The sequence below is a fragment of the Mustela nivalis genome (genome assembly GCF_964662115.1).
Source record: "Mustela nivalis genome assembly, chromosome: 17".
In the NCBI taxonomy this organism is placed as follows: Eukaryota; Metazoa; Chordata; class Mammalia; order Carnivora; family Mustelidae; genus Mustela; species Mustela nivalis.
In genome coordinates this window covers 44,975,609-44,991,604 of record NC_139036.1, presented here as the reverse complement: position 1 = coordinate 44,991,604, position 15,996 = coordinate 44,975,609, and the positions used below count along the sequence as shown (strand labels likewise).

The window sequence follows — 15,996 nt, the reverse complement described above, 5'->3', positions numbered from 1 at the left end:
TCCCAGGACGCTGAGATTATGACCTGAGTCAAAGGCAGAGGCTTAACCCACTGAGCCACCCAGGCGCCCTAATATCTGATTATTGTCAATAAACACTTAATGTAACTGCCCTACGCATGTGGGACATTTCATACTTTGCAATGCACTGTCAAGAATATTTCCTCATGCTCTCTTCACTACAGTTTCCGGAGTGGGCAGGGCAGACGTTGTGCAGCTGATGGAACTGAAACAGGGGGTACTCTAACTTGCCAAAGGTCACCCAGATGGCAAGCGGCCGAGTCGGGACTGTGTGACCCCGGAGCTGCCTGCCCGGAAGGTCACGTTTCCTTTCTCCTCCCCCAGGTGGACGACCCCCCGGAGCCCGTGTACGAGAACGTAGAGAGGCAGCCTTCGGTCTCTTCGCCGGGCGCCACCGCGGGCCCCCGCCCCCCGGCGTGGGAGACGCACACGGACACGGGCAGCGGGCGCCCCTACTACTACAACCCAGACACGGGCGTGACCACCTGGGAGTCGCCCTTCGAGGCTGGCGAGGGCATCGCCAGCCCGGCCACCTCCCCCGCCTCGGTGGGCAGCCGCGAGAGCCTCGAGACCGACTGGGGTCAGTACTGGGATGAGGAGAGCCGCAGGGTGTTCTTCTACAACCCGCTGACGGGCGAGACCGTCTGGGAGGACGAGACCGAGGACGAGCCAGAGGACGAGCTGGAAATGCAGCCGGGCCTGAGCCCGCTCAGCCCCAGGGACCAGAGGGTGAGGGGGCGGGGCCTGGCCCGGGTGGGCGGGGTGGCTCTGAGGCCTCAGACCCCGCCTCCTGCTCTCCCACAGCCCGCCTCCCAACTGCTCGTGAGGGGCGTGGTCTGGTCTAAAAGGGCGGGGCCAAGGGTGCGTACTGGCTCTGAGACCCTCCGCCTCGGTCTTTGCTCCCTGCAGCCCCCTACCCCTGAGACGGATTACCCCGAGTCGCTGACCAGTTACCCGGAGGAGGACTATTCCCCTGTGGGCTCTTTCAGTGAGCCCCGGTCCGCCTCTCCTTTGGCCACGCCCCCCGGCTGGTCTCTCCGGGTGAACCCGGACGGGCAGACGCTCTACACCAACCACTTCACCCAGGAGCAGGTACGGGCAGCGGGCAGATATGGCCAGACAGCCCCCCGGTCATTCCTCCAGCTCTTCTAGTAGCTCACCTTAACACCATCAACTGCAGCTCCTGGGCGGGCTCCAAGACACCCCATCGCCCGCACTTGACCCTCCCAACTCCTTGGGGCTATATCATGGGGTTCTGGTGCAAGAAGAACTTTGGCTGCCCTCCCCCGAGGTGGGCTGGGAGGCCTGACCACCTGTCTCCCCGCAGTGGGTGAGGTTGGAGGACCAATACGGGAAGCCCTACTTCTACAACCCACATGACGCCTCCGTTCAGTGGGAGCTGCCCCAGGTAACCAACTGGGAGTGGGAGAGTCTTGGGGAGAGGGGAAGGGACTGTGTATGATGGTGTCTTTCTCCTCAGGTTCCAGTCCCTGCCCCTCGAAGCATCCACAAATCCAGCCAGGAGAGTGAGACCCCAGCCCAGGCCAGCCCCCCTGAGGAGAAGGTGAGGGAAGAAGCATGTAGGCCCTGGCAGGACCCCCAGAGAAAAAATAGGAGCTTCCTAAAGGTTGTGGGGGCTGGGCGGGGGCCAGGTATGTCTCCCCCACAGGCCCCAGCAAGACGCTGGGCTGAATGAACGTGGGTCTGGGTCATCCCTGGCCCACGGCTGGGTGAGGTTGGGAGCTGAGAGATCTCTCCTGCTGGAGTGAAAGCAGGCACCCCGCCAGCACCAGCAGCAAAGAGGGTTCAGCCATGACTCAGGCCCAGCCTGTAAGGAGTTGCTGGCTGTGGAGACTAGCCTCTGCCCCTCTGTGGCCACCCCGTGAACTGCCTCTTCTTTCCCCTCCTCTTTCTCAGACCAAGACTCTGGACAAGGCTGGGGTGCTCCATCGCACCAAGACGGTGGACAAGGGAAAGCGGCTCCGGTGAGCGCCTGGCGCAACCTAGACCAGGGCGGGGTGGGCCTTAAGGATGATGTTCACTGTGCATGTCCTGTGTGCCACACTCTTGTTAATCCTCAGAGCAGCTTTCTAAAAGGTCCCATGAAGACCCTGAGGCCTCTAGAGATAGGGACTTGTCCAGGGTCCCTTGGCTACCAAGTGTGAGAACTGGGAGTCCAGTCCTCACCATCGGATGCTCCAAGCTGAGCTGTGTTTTCAGCTCTGTGCCCTGCACCTGGGGGCGTATGGGGGCCTCAGTCCAGGGCCAGTGCAAGCCCAGTCACCCCCCACTTCCCCACTCCCACCTAGGAAGAAGCACTGGAGTGCGTCCTGGACGGTGCTGGAGGGCGGCGTCCTGACATTCTTCAAGGACTCGAAGGCCTCAGCTGCAGGCGGCCTGGTGAGGCTCAGGGTCCCAGGACACCCCCAGCAATCTGCTTCTGACTTCTGTGGCTCTTTACCTGATCTGGCTTGTCAATGGCTAGGTCTGCAGCAGTGGAACATGAGTGCCAGGGGAGCTGGGCCTTGGCAGGGGGTGACAACAGCAGATTCAGACTGTGACAAGCACTTCCAGGCAGCCTGGACATGGGGAGCAGTCCTTGAGGGTAGCCACTCCAGTCTGATGGGCATGCAGATAGGGTCGGGGCCACGCCTGCTCTTGGAGATGAGGGCTGTGCCCCTTTCTCCTTCCCTGTCCTGGGTGGGCAGGCAGCAGGCCCAGGACCCCTGGGCCCCCCTTCCCCATCCTGTCCCTGGAGCCAAGGGAGCCTGGTGGATTGGAGCTCGGAGCCATGGCAGGCCTGTCTGGGCTGAGGGCTCCCTGTAACTGTGCTCCCCCCGACCCTTCTCCCCTCTCCCACAGAGGCAACCTCCCAAGCTCTCCACCCCTGAGTACACAGTGGATCTCAGGGGGGCCTCCCTCTCCTGGGCCCCCAAGGACAAATCTAGCAGAAAGAACGTGTTGGAGGTGAGTGGTGGGAGTTGGGAGAAGGCAAGGGGGCTTACGGATGGCTTGAGACCCTCAGAAGGCAAGCCCCAAGAAGGGGGACCTGGGGAGAGTGGGACTGGAATTCTCAGGGCTCAAAGCCAAAGTTGTGTCCACCTTGGGGATCTGTCCACAGTGTTTCTGACACTGCGGATTCTGCAGTTCCCTCTCCAGGAACTGAGTTTATAGTCTTAGAAGGTGGTGAGGAGTAGGGGGCCTCTGGAGAATGAAATCCATGCCTAGAAGAACAGCCCTCTTCCCAGAGAGGAGACTCCCTCTCCCCAGCTACTCACTTTGACAGGTTGGAAACCAGCTCCTGCCGGTCAGAGACAAGCTTCCAACTGGGTCCTCAGTGAATTAACTGGGCCCCAAGTTTCCCAGGCTCCCCTAGCAGGTGGACTGGGCCCCGGTGGGACCCAGGCAAGGACCCTCACAGTGCCACACCCTCCACTGTCCACGTGTTGTCTTGCTTTTCAACTACCTTTGTCTTCACCTCTGTCCCCAGAAGTTCTGAGGAAGGTCACAACAAGAATAGCAACAAACAAACAAAAACAAGCAAATAAACAAATAAAAACCACATGGGGAGCTGATCAAATCCACTGAAAAGCCAGGAGCAGGCACAAGTCAGAGCAAGGGGCATCAGGGGGCCAATGATGTACAGGGGAGAGGTTATTGCTGAAAAAAATGAGCTCAGGTTTCCTGGTAGCCAAAGTGAACAGAGGAGGAAAATCAGTGACACGGTTCCTCTTTTGGCAGGGGGAACTTTCCCAAATTTTGAGTGAGATCAAAGCTTTTTCCCAACCCTTAGCTCTTGAAGCTATTTTTAGTGTATGGCTCCAGGGTGGGTTAGTAAGAGACCCCCGGGGCTGCTTCAGGTAACGTGATAAAAGCAAAAAGCACAACGTCACAAATCAGCTCAGAAAAAGCAATTCAGAAAAAGCAATTCGCTGGGAGCTTGAGAGTGTGTAGCTTTCTGAAGATTCCCCAAGCTTCCTCTAGCACATCCACAGAGCAGGGCTGGAAAACCAGTTTGATCTCCTCAGCTGCTCTGGTTGGTGGGTCTGGAGCCTTCCTCCAGGCTCGGCAGGGCCGAGGGGGGCGATCGGTTAGCGATGTCTGTCATGGGTGTCCGACTAAAGAAGGCCATCACTTTCGCTAGGCAGGTTCTGTCCCTGACCTCGAGGGACATCCTTCAGCCCGTGCTCTGTGTCATCTCTCTGTCTTGCCTTTGGAGAACACTGCTGAGTAAATGCTTCCGAGTTGTCTTTTCTGGCAAGAGCTAGAAGGCAGATGGGACTCTTGGAAGCTACTCAAGCTGTCGGAAAGGCTGACAGTCTTGAATGGAAATGGAGGAGCCCTCTGCTTCCTGGCTGGCAGGTGGCCATCCTCCCTCCGCTCAGGGGGTGGCCTGCAGGCACCTCTAGGATTTTTCTCGAGAGACGGCCCCACATTCTAGATCGTGGCCAGGTTAGTGGGGCCTGGCAGATTTTCACAGCGGGTGTCCCTCATCCCTCCAGAACCACAGAAAACTTCAGTGTTAGACTTTCCAAAACAGCTGGCCTGGGGCAGCTCAGCTCACCTGGGCATCCAGCAGGATGAATGTTTTGGGAGATGTATTGCTGGGTAACTGTATAGCTTTTCCTTCTGTATGAACCTTTCAGAGAGGAACTGGTTATGTTTTGAGAGGGCCTTGGTTTGCCCATCTGTAACAGATAGGCTGTCACTGCTTTTAACAAGACGGAATGCCTGGGCCTGCGGTAAAGCCCTTGTTCTATGGTGCTCTCAGTTCCTGGGGCCAAGGCCAGATCGTCTCCACCATTTCTGTATCTCCCTTCCCCACACTGCCTACCCCTGAGGCCTGGCCCCAGGGCTGACCCAGGGAGCGAGAGATGACTGAGAATTCGTGTGTCTCTCCAGCTGCGGAGCCGAGATGGCTCAGAGTACCTGATCCAGCATGACTCCGAGGCCATCATCAGCACCTGGCACAAGGCCATTGGCGAGGGCATCCAGGAGCTGGTGAGCAGAGCCTGGGGCCTCCAGGGCTGGTGGGGATGGGATGGATGGCCAGCCACGTGGAGGAGATCTCTCCAGGCCGGGGGCTGGGTGGGGGGAGGGGCACATCCTAGCGGAATATTCCATTTCAAGGGAGGCAGGAAGAAAAGGAAATATCAGAGAAAGAGCCTCAGGCTGGAATGACAGGCTAAAATCAGAAGGGAAAACTTCAGAGGATTAAATTGAAGAGTCTACAGTTTTCTAGATTCAAACTATTCCCTGCATAAATGCAGATAGGACACGCCCCCTCTGACAGCTGTTCTCCAGGAAACAACCTGGGGCTTTTTGACCCTCAATTCCTTAGGAGCCAACACTGAGTACAGAGTTTGGCTGTATTTCTAGAGGTAGGAATCCAAGGGCCGTGATGCAGTTGTTGGCAGTGCTGAGGCCTCAGCGGGAACTTTAAGTCCGGAACTAGGAGCCCCATACTGAGGAATGCTGACCTCGTGGACTGTGTGCAGAGGAACTAGGAAAATGGGCAAGGGGGGCCAGGATAAGAAAGAGTGGGGCAGGGCAGGGTGGCTGTCTCCAACACCCAAAGGGCTCCAGGCAGTCAAGGGAGGTGAACGTTCTGAGGTTCCCTGGCGGACGGCAGGGGAGTGAACTGGAGAAAGGAAGTGTGAACTCTGGCCTGGCTGGGAGGGCACTCCGGGCCCCTCACCCCGTCCCAGAAGGCCCTCGGGCTAGCCCCAGGCCCTGCCTCTCTGAGGCCGCGTGATTGCAGTCTGCAGACCTGCCCCCGGAGGAGGAAAGCGAGAGCAGCAGCGCGGACTTCGGGTCCAGCGAGCGCCTGGGAAGCTGGAGGGGGGAGGAGGAGGCGCGGCCCGGTGCAGGTGCGAGGCGGGTGAGGGGTGGGGTGTGGGGTGGGGAAGGTGGGGGTGGTAGGGAAGGTGGGTGGGGGGAGGGCGTCTCCAGCCCCTCGCCTAGGTGGGGGTTACGCCCTGGGGCTGGGGCCAGCCTGGCCAATCCCGGCGCCACCGAGTGACTCGGCCCCGCATTCCCGGGCCCAGGCGCAGTCATCCCGGAGAGCGACCTCAGCAGGGTCCGGCAGAGGCTCCGCAAGTTCCTGCTAAAGCGGCCGACGCTGCAGTCGCTGCGGGAGAAGGGCTACATCAAAGGTACCTGGGGAAACCGGAGCGCGCGGCGCGGGGGACCCCGGGGCCGGGCGGCGCTCACGAGCCTTTCCCCCAGACCAGGTGTTCGGTTGCGCGCTGGCCGCGCTGTGCGAGCGCGAAAGGAGCTCGGTGCCGCGCTTCGTGCAACAGTGCATCCGCACCGTCGAGGCCCGGGGTACGCGGCGCCTGAAGGCCTCCCTCCCGGACCCCATGACGGAGACCCCTGGGGAGGGTGGGGTGGGGGAATGGGGGGGGGGGCCTGAGTGGGAATCCGACCGGGAGCTTCAGCCCCATCCCCTCCAAGCCCGAGGTCAGCGCCTCCCTCTGCCCCAGGGCTGGACATCGACGGCCTGTACCGCATCAGTGGAAACCTGGCCACCATCCAGAAGCTTCGCTACAGGGTGGACCACGGTGAGGCCCCGCCCCTCACCCTGGGGCCTGAAGACAACAAGAGGTGCTGAGGGCCTCTTCCGACTCCTAACACCCCCCCTCCCACTTGCCGCAGATGAGCGCCTGGACCTGGATGACGGGCGCTGGGAGGACGTCCACGTGATCACTGGAGCCCTGAAACTCTTCTTTCGAGAGCTGCCGGAGCCCCTCTTCCCCTTCTCGCACTTCCCCAAGTTCATCGCTGCCATCAGTGAGCTGGGGGGGGGGGGGGGGAGGCGGGGCGGACCGGGCAGGGTGCGGTCCCCGCGCCGGGACTCAGTCCCTCCGTCCCCCTCACCGAGCCGACCCACCCCTCCCTTCCCCAGAGCTGCAGGACCAGGCCCAGCGCAGCCGCTGTGTGCGGGACTTGGTGCGCTCGCTGCCCGCCCCCAACCACGACACGCTGCGGCTGCTCTTCCAGCACCTGTGCCGGTGAGCGGGCGAGCGGGGAGGGGATGGGAAGGCGGGTGCCGGCGGACCCCCTACGCCCCCTCCAGCTCTGAGCTCTAATTCCCGCCTCCCCTCCCCTCCCCTCCCTGCTGCAGGGTGATTGAGCATGGCGATCAGAACCGTATGTCGGTGCAGAGCGTGGCCATAGTGTTCGGGCCCACGCTGCTGCGGCCGGAGACCGAGGAAACGAGCATGCCCATGACCATGGTGTTCCAGAACCAGGTGGTGGAGCTCATCCTGCAGCGATGCTCAGACATCTTTCAGCCGCACTGACCGCGGGCCGCTATCCCCACCCCCGCAGCTGGTGCTGCGGCCTGGGACTGGGCACCCCGACACTGGTTCTGCCTTGGAAACTGGACTATTGGAGGCAGCTGGGCTGGACTCCTCTGTGAGACCCTCCGCCTCCCACCGGTGCCTAGGCTGGAGTGAAATCTGCATCCCTTGGTGCAGTATGGTGACCCCTGGTGGGCAGTTTGCAAAATGTGATTCCCCCACCCCCACCCCCGCCTGTCCTGTTTGGGGTTTACTTGGGTTCTGTTCTTTATTACAGTGATACCTACTGTGTGTGTGAGAGAGAATGTGCTGGGATGAGACTGTTTTCCCCAATGGTTGGTGCTGGAGAAAGGAGTTTGGATGAGGGGCTTCTGGGCCTCATCAGGCCTGCAAGTGGGGGGGCCCCCGGGGCAGGGGGTGTCAGTCCCAGAGCAGCCGCCTCCAGCGCCCCTGCTGCCTGGCTTGCCTCTGGCCTAACTCGTGCCTGACACTGTCCACAACCAACATGGGCCATTTCCATCTGCTCCCCTGTTTCGGGCCATGGCCTCCCCAGACCTACAGGTGTTGTGTGCACAGGTTCTTCACACTCAGTGTGTACCCTGCACCGGCCGCCTGACACACACCATCTCCACACACAGTCTCATTGGACAAACAAAGAGAGGGAGGCGGTGGTGGCAGCAAAGTGACCTGCTCAGTGTCCCCTGGGCGGTCTGACTGCCCAGCTAGGGCTCCTCTCACACCACCGTCTCCTGAGAGGGCGCCGTCAGACCTTTCAGCACCCCCTCCCCTCCACACCCCCTGCACACCCCTCTGCCCGTTCTGCTTGGGCCTGGGGACATCCTGAAGGCAAACAGGACACCTGCCGTGGCTGTTCTTAGCCCAGAGGGGAAATAGTGCTGGTGGGAGCTGCCTAGCCCTTCTCAGCACCCTGGCTGTCCAGCTGCCTGCCAGGGGCCCACCTTGTCCTAAGGAGCTGGGAGAGGCCTGCAGGGCTGGGAGAAGGCGGGTACAACCTCTGGAAAGGAAGCGTGAACCCTGAGGCCAGCGATGCCCTTTCCCACCTCACACACAAAGCACCTCAGCTTCTGGGTCTCATCCCCCTGCCCCACCTACCGCTCGTCTGTTCAACAGTAATAGCTACTATTTATTGACATTTCACCCTGCCAAGCATTTCACTTGAATCATCTCGTTTGTCTCTCACAGCCAGTATTTATTCTTTGCTCTTCTGTGCCAGGCGCGGTGCTCGGGGGCAGGGGTACTGCGCGGGCCGCCTCTTGGGTGGGGCGTGTGCTCGGTGGCTGACCCACGTCCCCCCAAATGCCAACAGGGCCGGGACAAGAATACAGATGGTCGCCTCACACCATCCATGGACATACTGTAAACCTACAAATCAAGTTCTAACTGTTAAATAAAATGTGTTCTATTCTCCTACTTCGACAAATTCACGTTCATAATGACCTCAAAGACGAGGTTCCAACTGAAACTTCTTTGGCGCTTCTGGATTCTGTGCCCAGGGACGTTGGTGTGAGAAGAGCCAGCTGTGTTGTCAGCCCGCCCCCTGTACCTGCCCTCAGAGCCATCCTGCCCCCAAGGAGAGATCCACATGCACACACGTGGACAATCCCATCTGCTGGCACACACCGCCATGCCCCCTGCCACCCCATGGCCACCCCACATGGCCCACCCTTCAGGGAATGGGTCACCTGGGCAGGGACTTCTGGGGTCTTGGCTATCAGGGGCATGGTCCAGAGGGAAGGACCTGGGCTCCAAGGTGCCCCACAGGTTCCTCATCCCGTGGGGGGAGGGCACAGACAGAGAAGGTGAGGGTAGAGCCTTCTGAAGTGGAGCACCAGCAGCAGGGCGAGGGTTCCTCTCTCCCAGGTCTAAGGACAGAATGGGACAGATGTTAAACAACTAATTACTTGGTTATATTCCTTTGTACAAAAGTCAGAGAAAGCCCAGGGTGCTCTGAAGGCGTGTCATTCGGGTGTCACTGTCCCTCAGGAACCTGAGATGCTTCTGCAGAAGCCCCATCTGGGCCCAGTAGTAAAGAATGAAGAGGAGTCAGCAAGGTGAGGAGTTAAGAGAAAGGTGTCTAGTCAGAGGGAACAGCATGTGCAAAGGCTCTGCGGTAGGGTATGAAGTGAAGCTGGAGAGGTTGACAGGGGACAGAATGTGCAGGGCCTTGCGGGCCACAATGAACAGGGGCAGGACAGCAAGCAGGAAGGTCCTTGGATAGGGATGTCTTGGGAAGTGTCTGCTCCCCGGTCTGATCCTCACCCCACCCCAGGCTTCTGATGCTGCCCAGGCCTTGGTGAGCCAACAATGTGGCAGCAGGCAAATAGGAATCACCATGTTCTGTCACCAGGAAGAGCTGCAGAAATCACCCACTGCCCATGAGGAAACTCGTGTTGCCCATGAGCGACAATGTCATATCTCAGTGGAGGTCACACGGCGGACGGGTGGCAGAGTCCACCCGCAGCTTCGTCTGCAGCCTGAGCTCCATCAGACGTGTGGGCTCAGCCACGAATCCGCAACCACAAACACGGTGCTCAGGGAGCACTATAGGTGCTCTTTGACTATGTCAGGAATGAACTGGATTTTGTGTGGAGACACAAAGATACATAAAAATAATATCTGTCCTCTTGAAGCACCAGCCGGACCAAAAAGTAAGTGCCACAGGGGATGGGGCAGTCACAGAGGGCCCTCTCCCCAAGCCTGCCCACTCTCAACAGATGCTCTGACCCTCCTACAGCCTGCCATCTGCCCCTGAAGCTGCCCCAGAAAAGGTCACCAGTGCCCACCTGGTTGCCCGATCTGGCAGGCATGCAAGGGGACACATGAACGGCCTGTTGTCCCCCCACAAAGCACGCTGTCCCTTTGCCTTCAGCACCATGAGTCTTTGCAAAGCCTCTAAAAAGTGATGCCCGCTGGGTTGTGGCCTCAGCCCATGGCCCTCTCCCCTCCATCCTCCCTAAAAGCCCTCATCCCTTCCATCCAGGGGTCACCCAAATCTCTCGCCAGCCACGGCCACTCTCTCCTGGGTTCCAAGTGCAAATGGCCACCTGCTTACAGGACCCCCCACATGCGACCTGCCCACAACAAAACTCGGAGACCAGCCCTTCTCCCTGTAGCGAGACACAGCCCCTCCACTGACCAGAATCTCCACCCACCACTGCCCGAGCCAGTCCGCGCCGCCCCCTCAACCCAACCTGTCCTTATCCTCCACCTCTTAACTCGTCCCCGGGTCTGCCTCTTGTCCCCCTCAGTCTCTCAGCTCAGGGGCCCAGTAGCCCCTGACTGGACTCTTCTCCCGGTTTCATCCCCCACCCAGCAGCCGTCTGACCGTGTCACTTCAGCATGTGGCCTCCAAGGCCATCCGCATTCCCACTTCTTTACACATGAGCTGTGCCCCTGCCTTAGCTCCCAGCCAGGCTGTCCCAGCCTCAATGCCAAGTGCTGCCAGTCACCCTGCTTGCCTCCCCTTCACCTGCCTGACTCCTCCTCTTCCCCTTCCTCCTCCCCTCACCCCCCTCCTCCTCCTCCCACCACCACCTGCCTCCCCCTGCTCTCAGCTGGCCTCTCAGCACTGTACCTTTGCTTCCATTCCGCCGGTCCCCACCAGGCTGTGGGCCAGCCTGTCCTCTCCGCTCTCTGCTCTCTCCATGGCCAAGTAAATCCCATTGTATGGAGACACCGCATTTCTCATTCATTCCCATTCATTCACTGATGAACATTTGGGTTGTTTCTACTTTTTCCACTCTCATGAATAAGGCTGTTGGGACTAGTTCACGTGCAAGGTTTTATGTGGACACGCTGTCTCAGCTCGGGCTGCTGTCACCAGATGCCACGGACTGGGTGACCGAAACAACAGAAAGGCTTTCTCCCAGTCCTGGGGCTGGAAGGGTCAGAGCAGGCCGCCAGCGTGGTGGGCTTCTGGTGAAGAATGTCTTCCTGGCTTGCAGACGGCTGCTTTCTTGCTTTGTGCTCGCCTGGCAGAGAAAGAGAGAGCTCATCTCTGTCTCTTCTTCTTCTTTTATTTTTTTTTTTTAAGATTTATTTATTTTAGGGGTGCCTGGGTGGCTCAGTCGTTGGGCATCTGCCTTTGGTTCAGGTCATGATCCCAGAGTCCTGGGATTAAGCCCCACAGCGGGGCTCCCTGCTCAGTGGGAGGCCTGCTTCTCCCTCTCCCACTTACGCTGCTTGTGTTCCCTTTCTCACTGTGTCTCTCTCTCTGTCAAATAAATAAATAAAATCTTTAAAAAAAAAAAGATTTATTTATTTTAGAGAGAATGGGAGAGAGAACACCACGAGTAGCAGGGAGAGGCAGAGGGAGAAGCAGACCCCCCACTGAGCAGGGAGCCCCTCCAGGGCCTCGATCCCACGACCCTGCGATCATGTCATGCCCTGAGCCAAAACCCACTGTGCCGCCTAGGCGCACCTCGTCCTCTTCATACAAAGACTCGAATCCCAGCATGAGGGCCCCATCCTCATGGGTCCTACCTCCCAGGACCCCCATATTGGGTGTTAGGGCTTCAACATATGAACCTGGGGGAACACGAACATTCAGTCCATCCATACATGTTTTGTTCCTCTTGGGCACATTCCTAGGAGTGGGCCGGATGGTCACTCTGTCAAACTTCGCGAGGAACCGTCAAACGAGAGTTTTCCGCGGTGGCCACACCATTCTACATTCTCACAGGCAGCGCGGGAGGGTTTCCTTTCTCTCTCCCCTTCTGCAACAAGTGTTTCAGGGATTCATTCTCCTCAAGCCTCTGGCCCTCCCTGACTCCTGCTCTCCCTTCCTCCTTTCCCTCTCTTGCCCCCTCTCCGCTCTCTCTTCAGAGGCCCTCACTTCTACCTCACAGAAATAAGGGAACTGCTTCACATCCCCCGGGGCAGAGCTCCCAGCTCCCTCACCACATCTGCCCCTGCCTCCCTGGCCCTGGTACCTCAGAGCAGACATCTCTCCTCCAGGACGCAGCTCACCCCCTCCCTTTTCCGGAAAGTGTCCACCACCATGGCCACCCTGCTCCCCTCCTCACTGAACGGCTGTCTCAGGTGGAAGTCCCCAGGAAGTAGAGGGGAGCCCGTAGGCAGTTCACTGGGGAGCCCTCTCAGGGCCACAGCTGGGGTGGGGGGAGGGGATGCAGGCCCATCCCAGGCCCCGCCACACCCCATGGAAGCCACAGGAAGCTCTGGAACTGGAAGAGCCCAGCGCCTCAGCGTTGTCCCACATTGTGGCTAAGGGGGGCCAGACCTTTAAGCCGCCTTATCATCCAGTCACTGGAGGAGGACTGTCTTGGCAGGAATGGAGGAGGACCCCTGAATTTGGGCAAAGAGACTCTCTTCAGCCCAAGGCGTGTCCTAGAGAGAGGCTCAGATGGGTCAGCTGCCAGCCACACCCCCCAAGCTATGGAAACAAGTGTACCCCCTACAACATCCACCGAGCTCCTCTTGATGAGGGAGCAGAAGGCTGGCTGAGGACAAAGCAAAAGGCTGGCACCTTGCAATCTCCCCCTCAGCCCAAGCAGAAGGCTCACCCCCATCATTCCTGGGTGGGACAAATGTGACATTCTTCAGGAATCTCCCAACTATCTTGATGTTAGTGGCTTGCTAAAAGGGAAAGACAGCCTTGATCAACGCGACAAGACCTCTGGTGTCTTACCTTGTAGGCCCTCTTTAGCATATGAAAGCTCTGTTGAAACCTCCCTTTCCCTTACCTTCCCCCAACCGCATGGTATACATAACCTGCCATCTCTCACAACCCCAGGCAGCAGCTCTTCCTGCCCACCGGTCCTGTCCCCTGTCCCCATGCTTTAATAAGCCACCATTTTGTACCAAAGATGTCTCAAGAATTCTTTCTTGGTCATCGGCTCCGGACCTCACCCCACTGAACCTCACGTATATTCTAGAACTTCATCGTTCTCTCCATTCCTTCACCCCCGCACACCATCAGACTCCTGAATTTCCCCCTAAACTCACCAACGACCCCACATGGATACCTGCTGGACATATCGGTTGTCCCCCTCGGGAGGATCCTGTCGCTGCTGACTGCCCCCTCCTGCCCCTCATGCCTTGCACGCTGCCACGTTCTCCTGGTGGTCCTCCCACTCCAGCCACAGCTTCTCATTCTCTTTTGCCCAGACAGGAAGGTCAGTGTCCTTAGGCCCAGCCCCTCCTCTCCCTCGTACTCCCTCCCTGAGTAATCCTACCCCTACCCAGGGCATCGGTGACTCTCATCGGTAGTGCCAGGCCTGACTGCTTCTAGAAGCTTCAGACCCCTGTGTCTCCCTGACAGCCTCAGACTGGTTCATGATCTTCCCCAAACCTAGCCCTCCCCCGGGCTTTTACCTGTCCCAGGAAATGACTGCCTTACCCTCCAAACTGGGCAAGTCAGAAACCTAGGACTACGGCCATTCCCTCTTTCTTGCTCTCTCTCCATCCTCCACACCTGATCTATGACCACGTCACGTCACTTCTGCCCCTCACACCCACCCACTCCTGTGGTGGCCCACCTCATCTCAGAGGCTCATGTCTCCTGCCTGGACCACTGCAGTACCTTCCAGCCCCTTGTCTCCCCACATCCTCTTTCCCCTCATTTAAAAATACGAACCTAGGGGAGCCTGGTTCTCCCTTCAGCTCAGGTCAAGATTTCAGGGTCCTGGGATCGAGTCCTACATTGATCAGGCCCCCTGCTCATTGGAGAGCCTGCTTCTCCCTCTCTCTCTGCCTCTCCCCCTGCTTGTGCTCTATCTCTCTCAAATAAATAAATAAAATCTTTAAAAAAAAAAAAAAAAAAAAAAGAACCTTGGGCACCTGGGTTGCTCAGTTCATTAAGCATCTGCCTTCGGCTTAGGTCATGAGCCCAGGGTCCTGGGATCAAGCCCCACATCAGGCCACCTGCTCAGTGGGGAGCCTGCTTCTCCCTCCTCTCTCCCTCCCCCTGTTTGTGCTCTCTCTGTCTCTCTGCCAAATAGATAAATAAATAAAATCTTGAAAAAGATTAAAAGATAAAAACCTAATTAATTAATCCCCCAAAACTAAAAATACAGACCTGATCATATCACTGCCCCGCTCAAAAAGCATTCTGCTTATTTTAGGAAAAGACCACAAGCTTTAACATGGCCTCTAGGGTTCTGTCTGTTTGTCCCCTGCGTACTCCTCAGCTTCCCTTCACGGAGCAGTATAGCTTAGTGGTTCAGAGCAAGGACTCAGGAGCCAGACTGTCTGGATGCAAACCTAAGCTCCACAACATACCAGCTGGAAACTTCTGGGTAATTGACTCCTTCCTCTGTGTCCCCATCTCCTCATCTGGAAAATGGGGATGCTGATAGCAGTAGTGTAACCTCATGGTGTAATTGTAAAGATTATGGAAGATACCACTTTTAAGGGTCTGAGAACAGAGTCTCCCAGAATAAACACTCAGTGAACACTTGCCGGGCCTGTGCCTTACTTGTTTTCCAGGTTTCTGCACTGCAACTACACTAATCTCCCATCGGTTACTGAAATGTCTCATGATCCCTCCGGCCCCAGGACCTTTGCATGTGCTGTACCCTCTCTGCAGTTCTCTTCTCCCCTTTGCTTTAGTCATCTTTTTGAATTCTGCTCAGGTAATCTTTCCTCAGACATCTCCTCTGAATACCCAGCCAGGTCAGCTTTCTTTGTTATACATTGAGACCCACATGTTTCTCTTATCTTAAATTACTGTTTTAGAAGCACATATCCTGATTATTTATTGCCGTCTTTTCACTACGATACTATGAACCTCAGTTTCATCTTTGTAGGTTCACCTTTGCAAGCCTAGCACTTAGCAGAGTGCCTTGGACCTGACGAGTATCCAGTAAATACTTGTTGATGAGGTGCTACCTGAACAGGCAAACCCCAGAATTCAAACCCCAGCTCTGCCATTTTCTATGAAGTGATCTTGAGCAGGCCGTTCACCTCCGTGTGCTTATCTATAAATTTAGGAGGTTCGTGCTTACCTCAGAGACTCCTTCCCATTATAAAATGAAATGTGTGCAAAATGCCTGGCCCGGAACCAGGTACAGGAACATCAGCGAAGCCTTGCTAGTCTTCATCCCTCAGGCTTGAGGCCGGTCCTGGGTCCTAGGCTAAGAGAGCCTCTGCGGTGGGGCCAGTGGGAACCAGAAGCAGACGTGTCCTGAGGTGTCTCCAGGTGCAGCCAGGTTATCTGGGGGGCAGGACAGCACATGGGACTGGGACCCTTTGGTGTCCCAGAGCTCCAGAGCAGAGTTTCTTCATGACTTCGGCCTGAGTCCCAGCAGGGCCAAGGGAAGGGTACTTTGTCCATTTTAAAGCCACAGCATCAGAAGAAGAAGAGCGCCCCCCTCTGGCCAATACAAGAGGGCACCCATCGGAATTAAGCGCAGGTGGCCAGGTGGCGGCCCGGCTATGAGGTCCGCCCCTGTGCCTTGTCAGAGAGGATGTTCTTTCCGTGGCCGCCAGCCTCAGAGCAGGGTTTGGTTCAATAAAAGAGTTGACAGATTTCCTTTCTTGGACTTCCCCCTCCCGGGTACCTCTGAGTAAACGAGCAGGTGGATGATAAGTCCACTTATGCTTTTTCTTCTCCTTATACACTTTTTATTTTGAAAGAATTCCTGACGGACAAGAAGTTGCAAAAATAATGTAGAAAGGTCCCATGTGTCCAACC

The 15,996-nt window shown here is 57.4% G+C and overlaps 1 protein-coding gene and 1 long non-coding RNA gene across 6 annotated transcripts in view; one reads left to right on the top strand and one right to left on the bottom strand.

The window, feature by feature from the left end:
* ARHGAP27 (Rho GTPase activating protein 27) overlaps nt 1-8,753 on the top strand; it is a 31,895-nt gene extending 23,142 nt beyond the window's left edge. For all 5 annotated transcript variants that reach the window (XM_082706466.1, XM_082706467.1, XM_082706470.1 and 2 more), the window contains 15 exons: nt 343-747; nt 928-1,110; nt 1,346-1,426; nt 1,499-1,582; nt 1,936-2,003; nt 2,328-2,418; nt 2,881-2,985; nt 4,921-5,019; nt 5,780-5,888; nt 6,066-6,173; nt 6,247-6,345; nt 6,504-6,581; nt 6,676-6,810; nt 6,926-7,031; nt 7,145-8,753. In XM_082706466.1, the coding sequence (XP_082562592.1) occupies nt 343-747; nt 928-1,110; nt 1,346-1,426; nt 1,499-1,582; nt 1,936-2,003; nt 2,328-2,418; nt 2,881-2,985; nt 4,921-5,019; nt 5,780-5,888; nt 6,066-6,173; nt 6,247-6,345; nt 6,504-6,581; nt 6,676-6,810; nt 6,926-7,031; nt 7,145-7,322 (1,929 nt within the window). In that variant the 3' untranslated portion in view covers nt 7,323-8,753. The remainder of the gene's footprint in view (nt 1-342; nt 748-927; nt 1,111-1,345; nt 1,427-1,498; nt 1,583-1,935; nt 2,004-2,327; nt 2,419-2,880; nt 2,986-4,920; nt 5,020-5,779; nt 5,889-6,065; nt 6,174-6,246; nt 6,346-6,503; nt 6,582-6,675; nt 6,811-6,925; nt 7,032-7,144) is intronic.
* A 2,354-nt stretch (nt 8,754-11,107) lies between these two features.
* On the bottom strand, nt 11,108-13,191 carry LOC309851328. Its single transcript, XR_014304724.1, has 2 exons — nt 12,991-13,191; nt 11,108-11,314 (listed from the first exon to the last, which is right to left on the bottom strand). It is a non-coding gene; the product is annotated as an uncharacterized lncRNA (long non-coding RNA).
* Nucleotides 13,192-15,996: the final 2,805 nt, after the last annotated feature.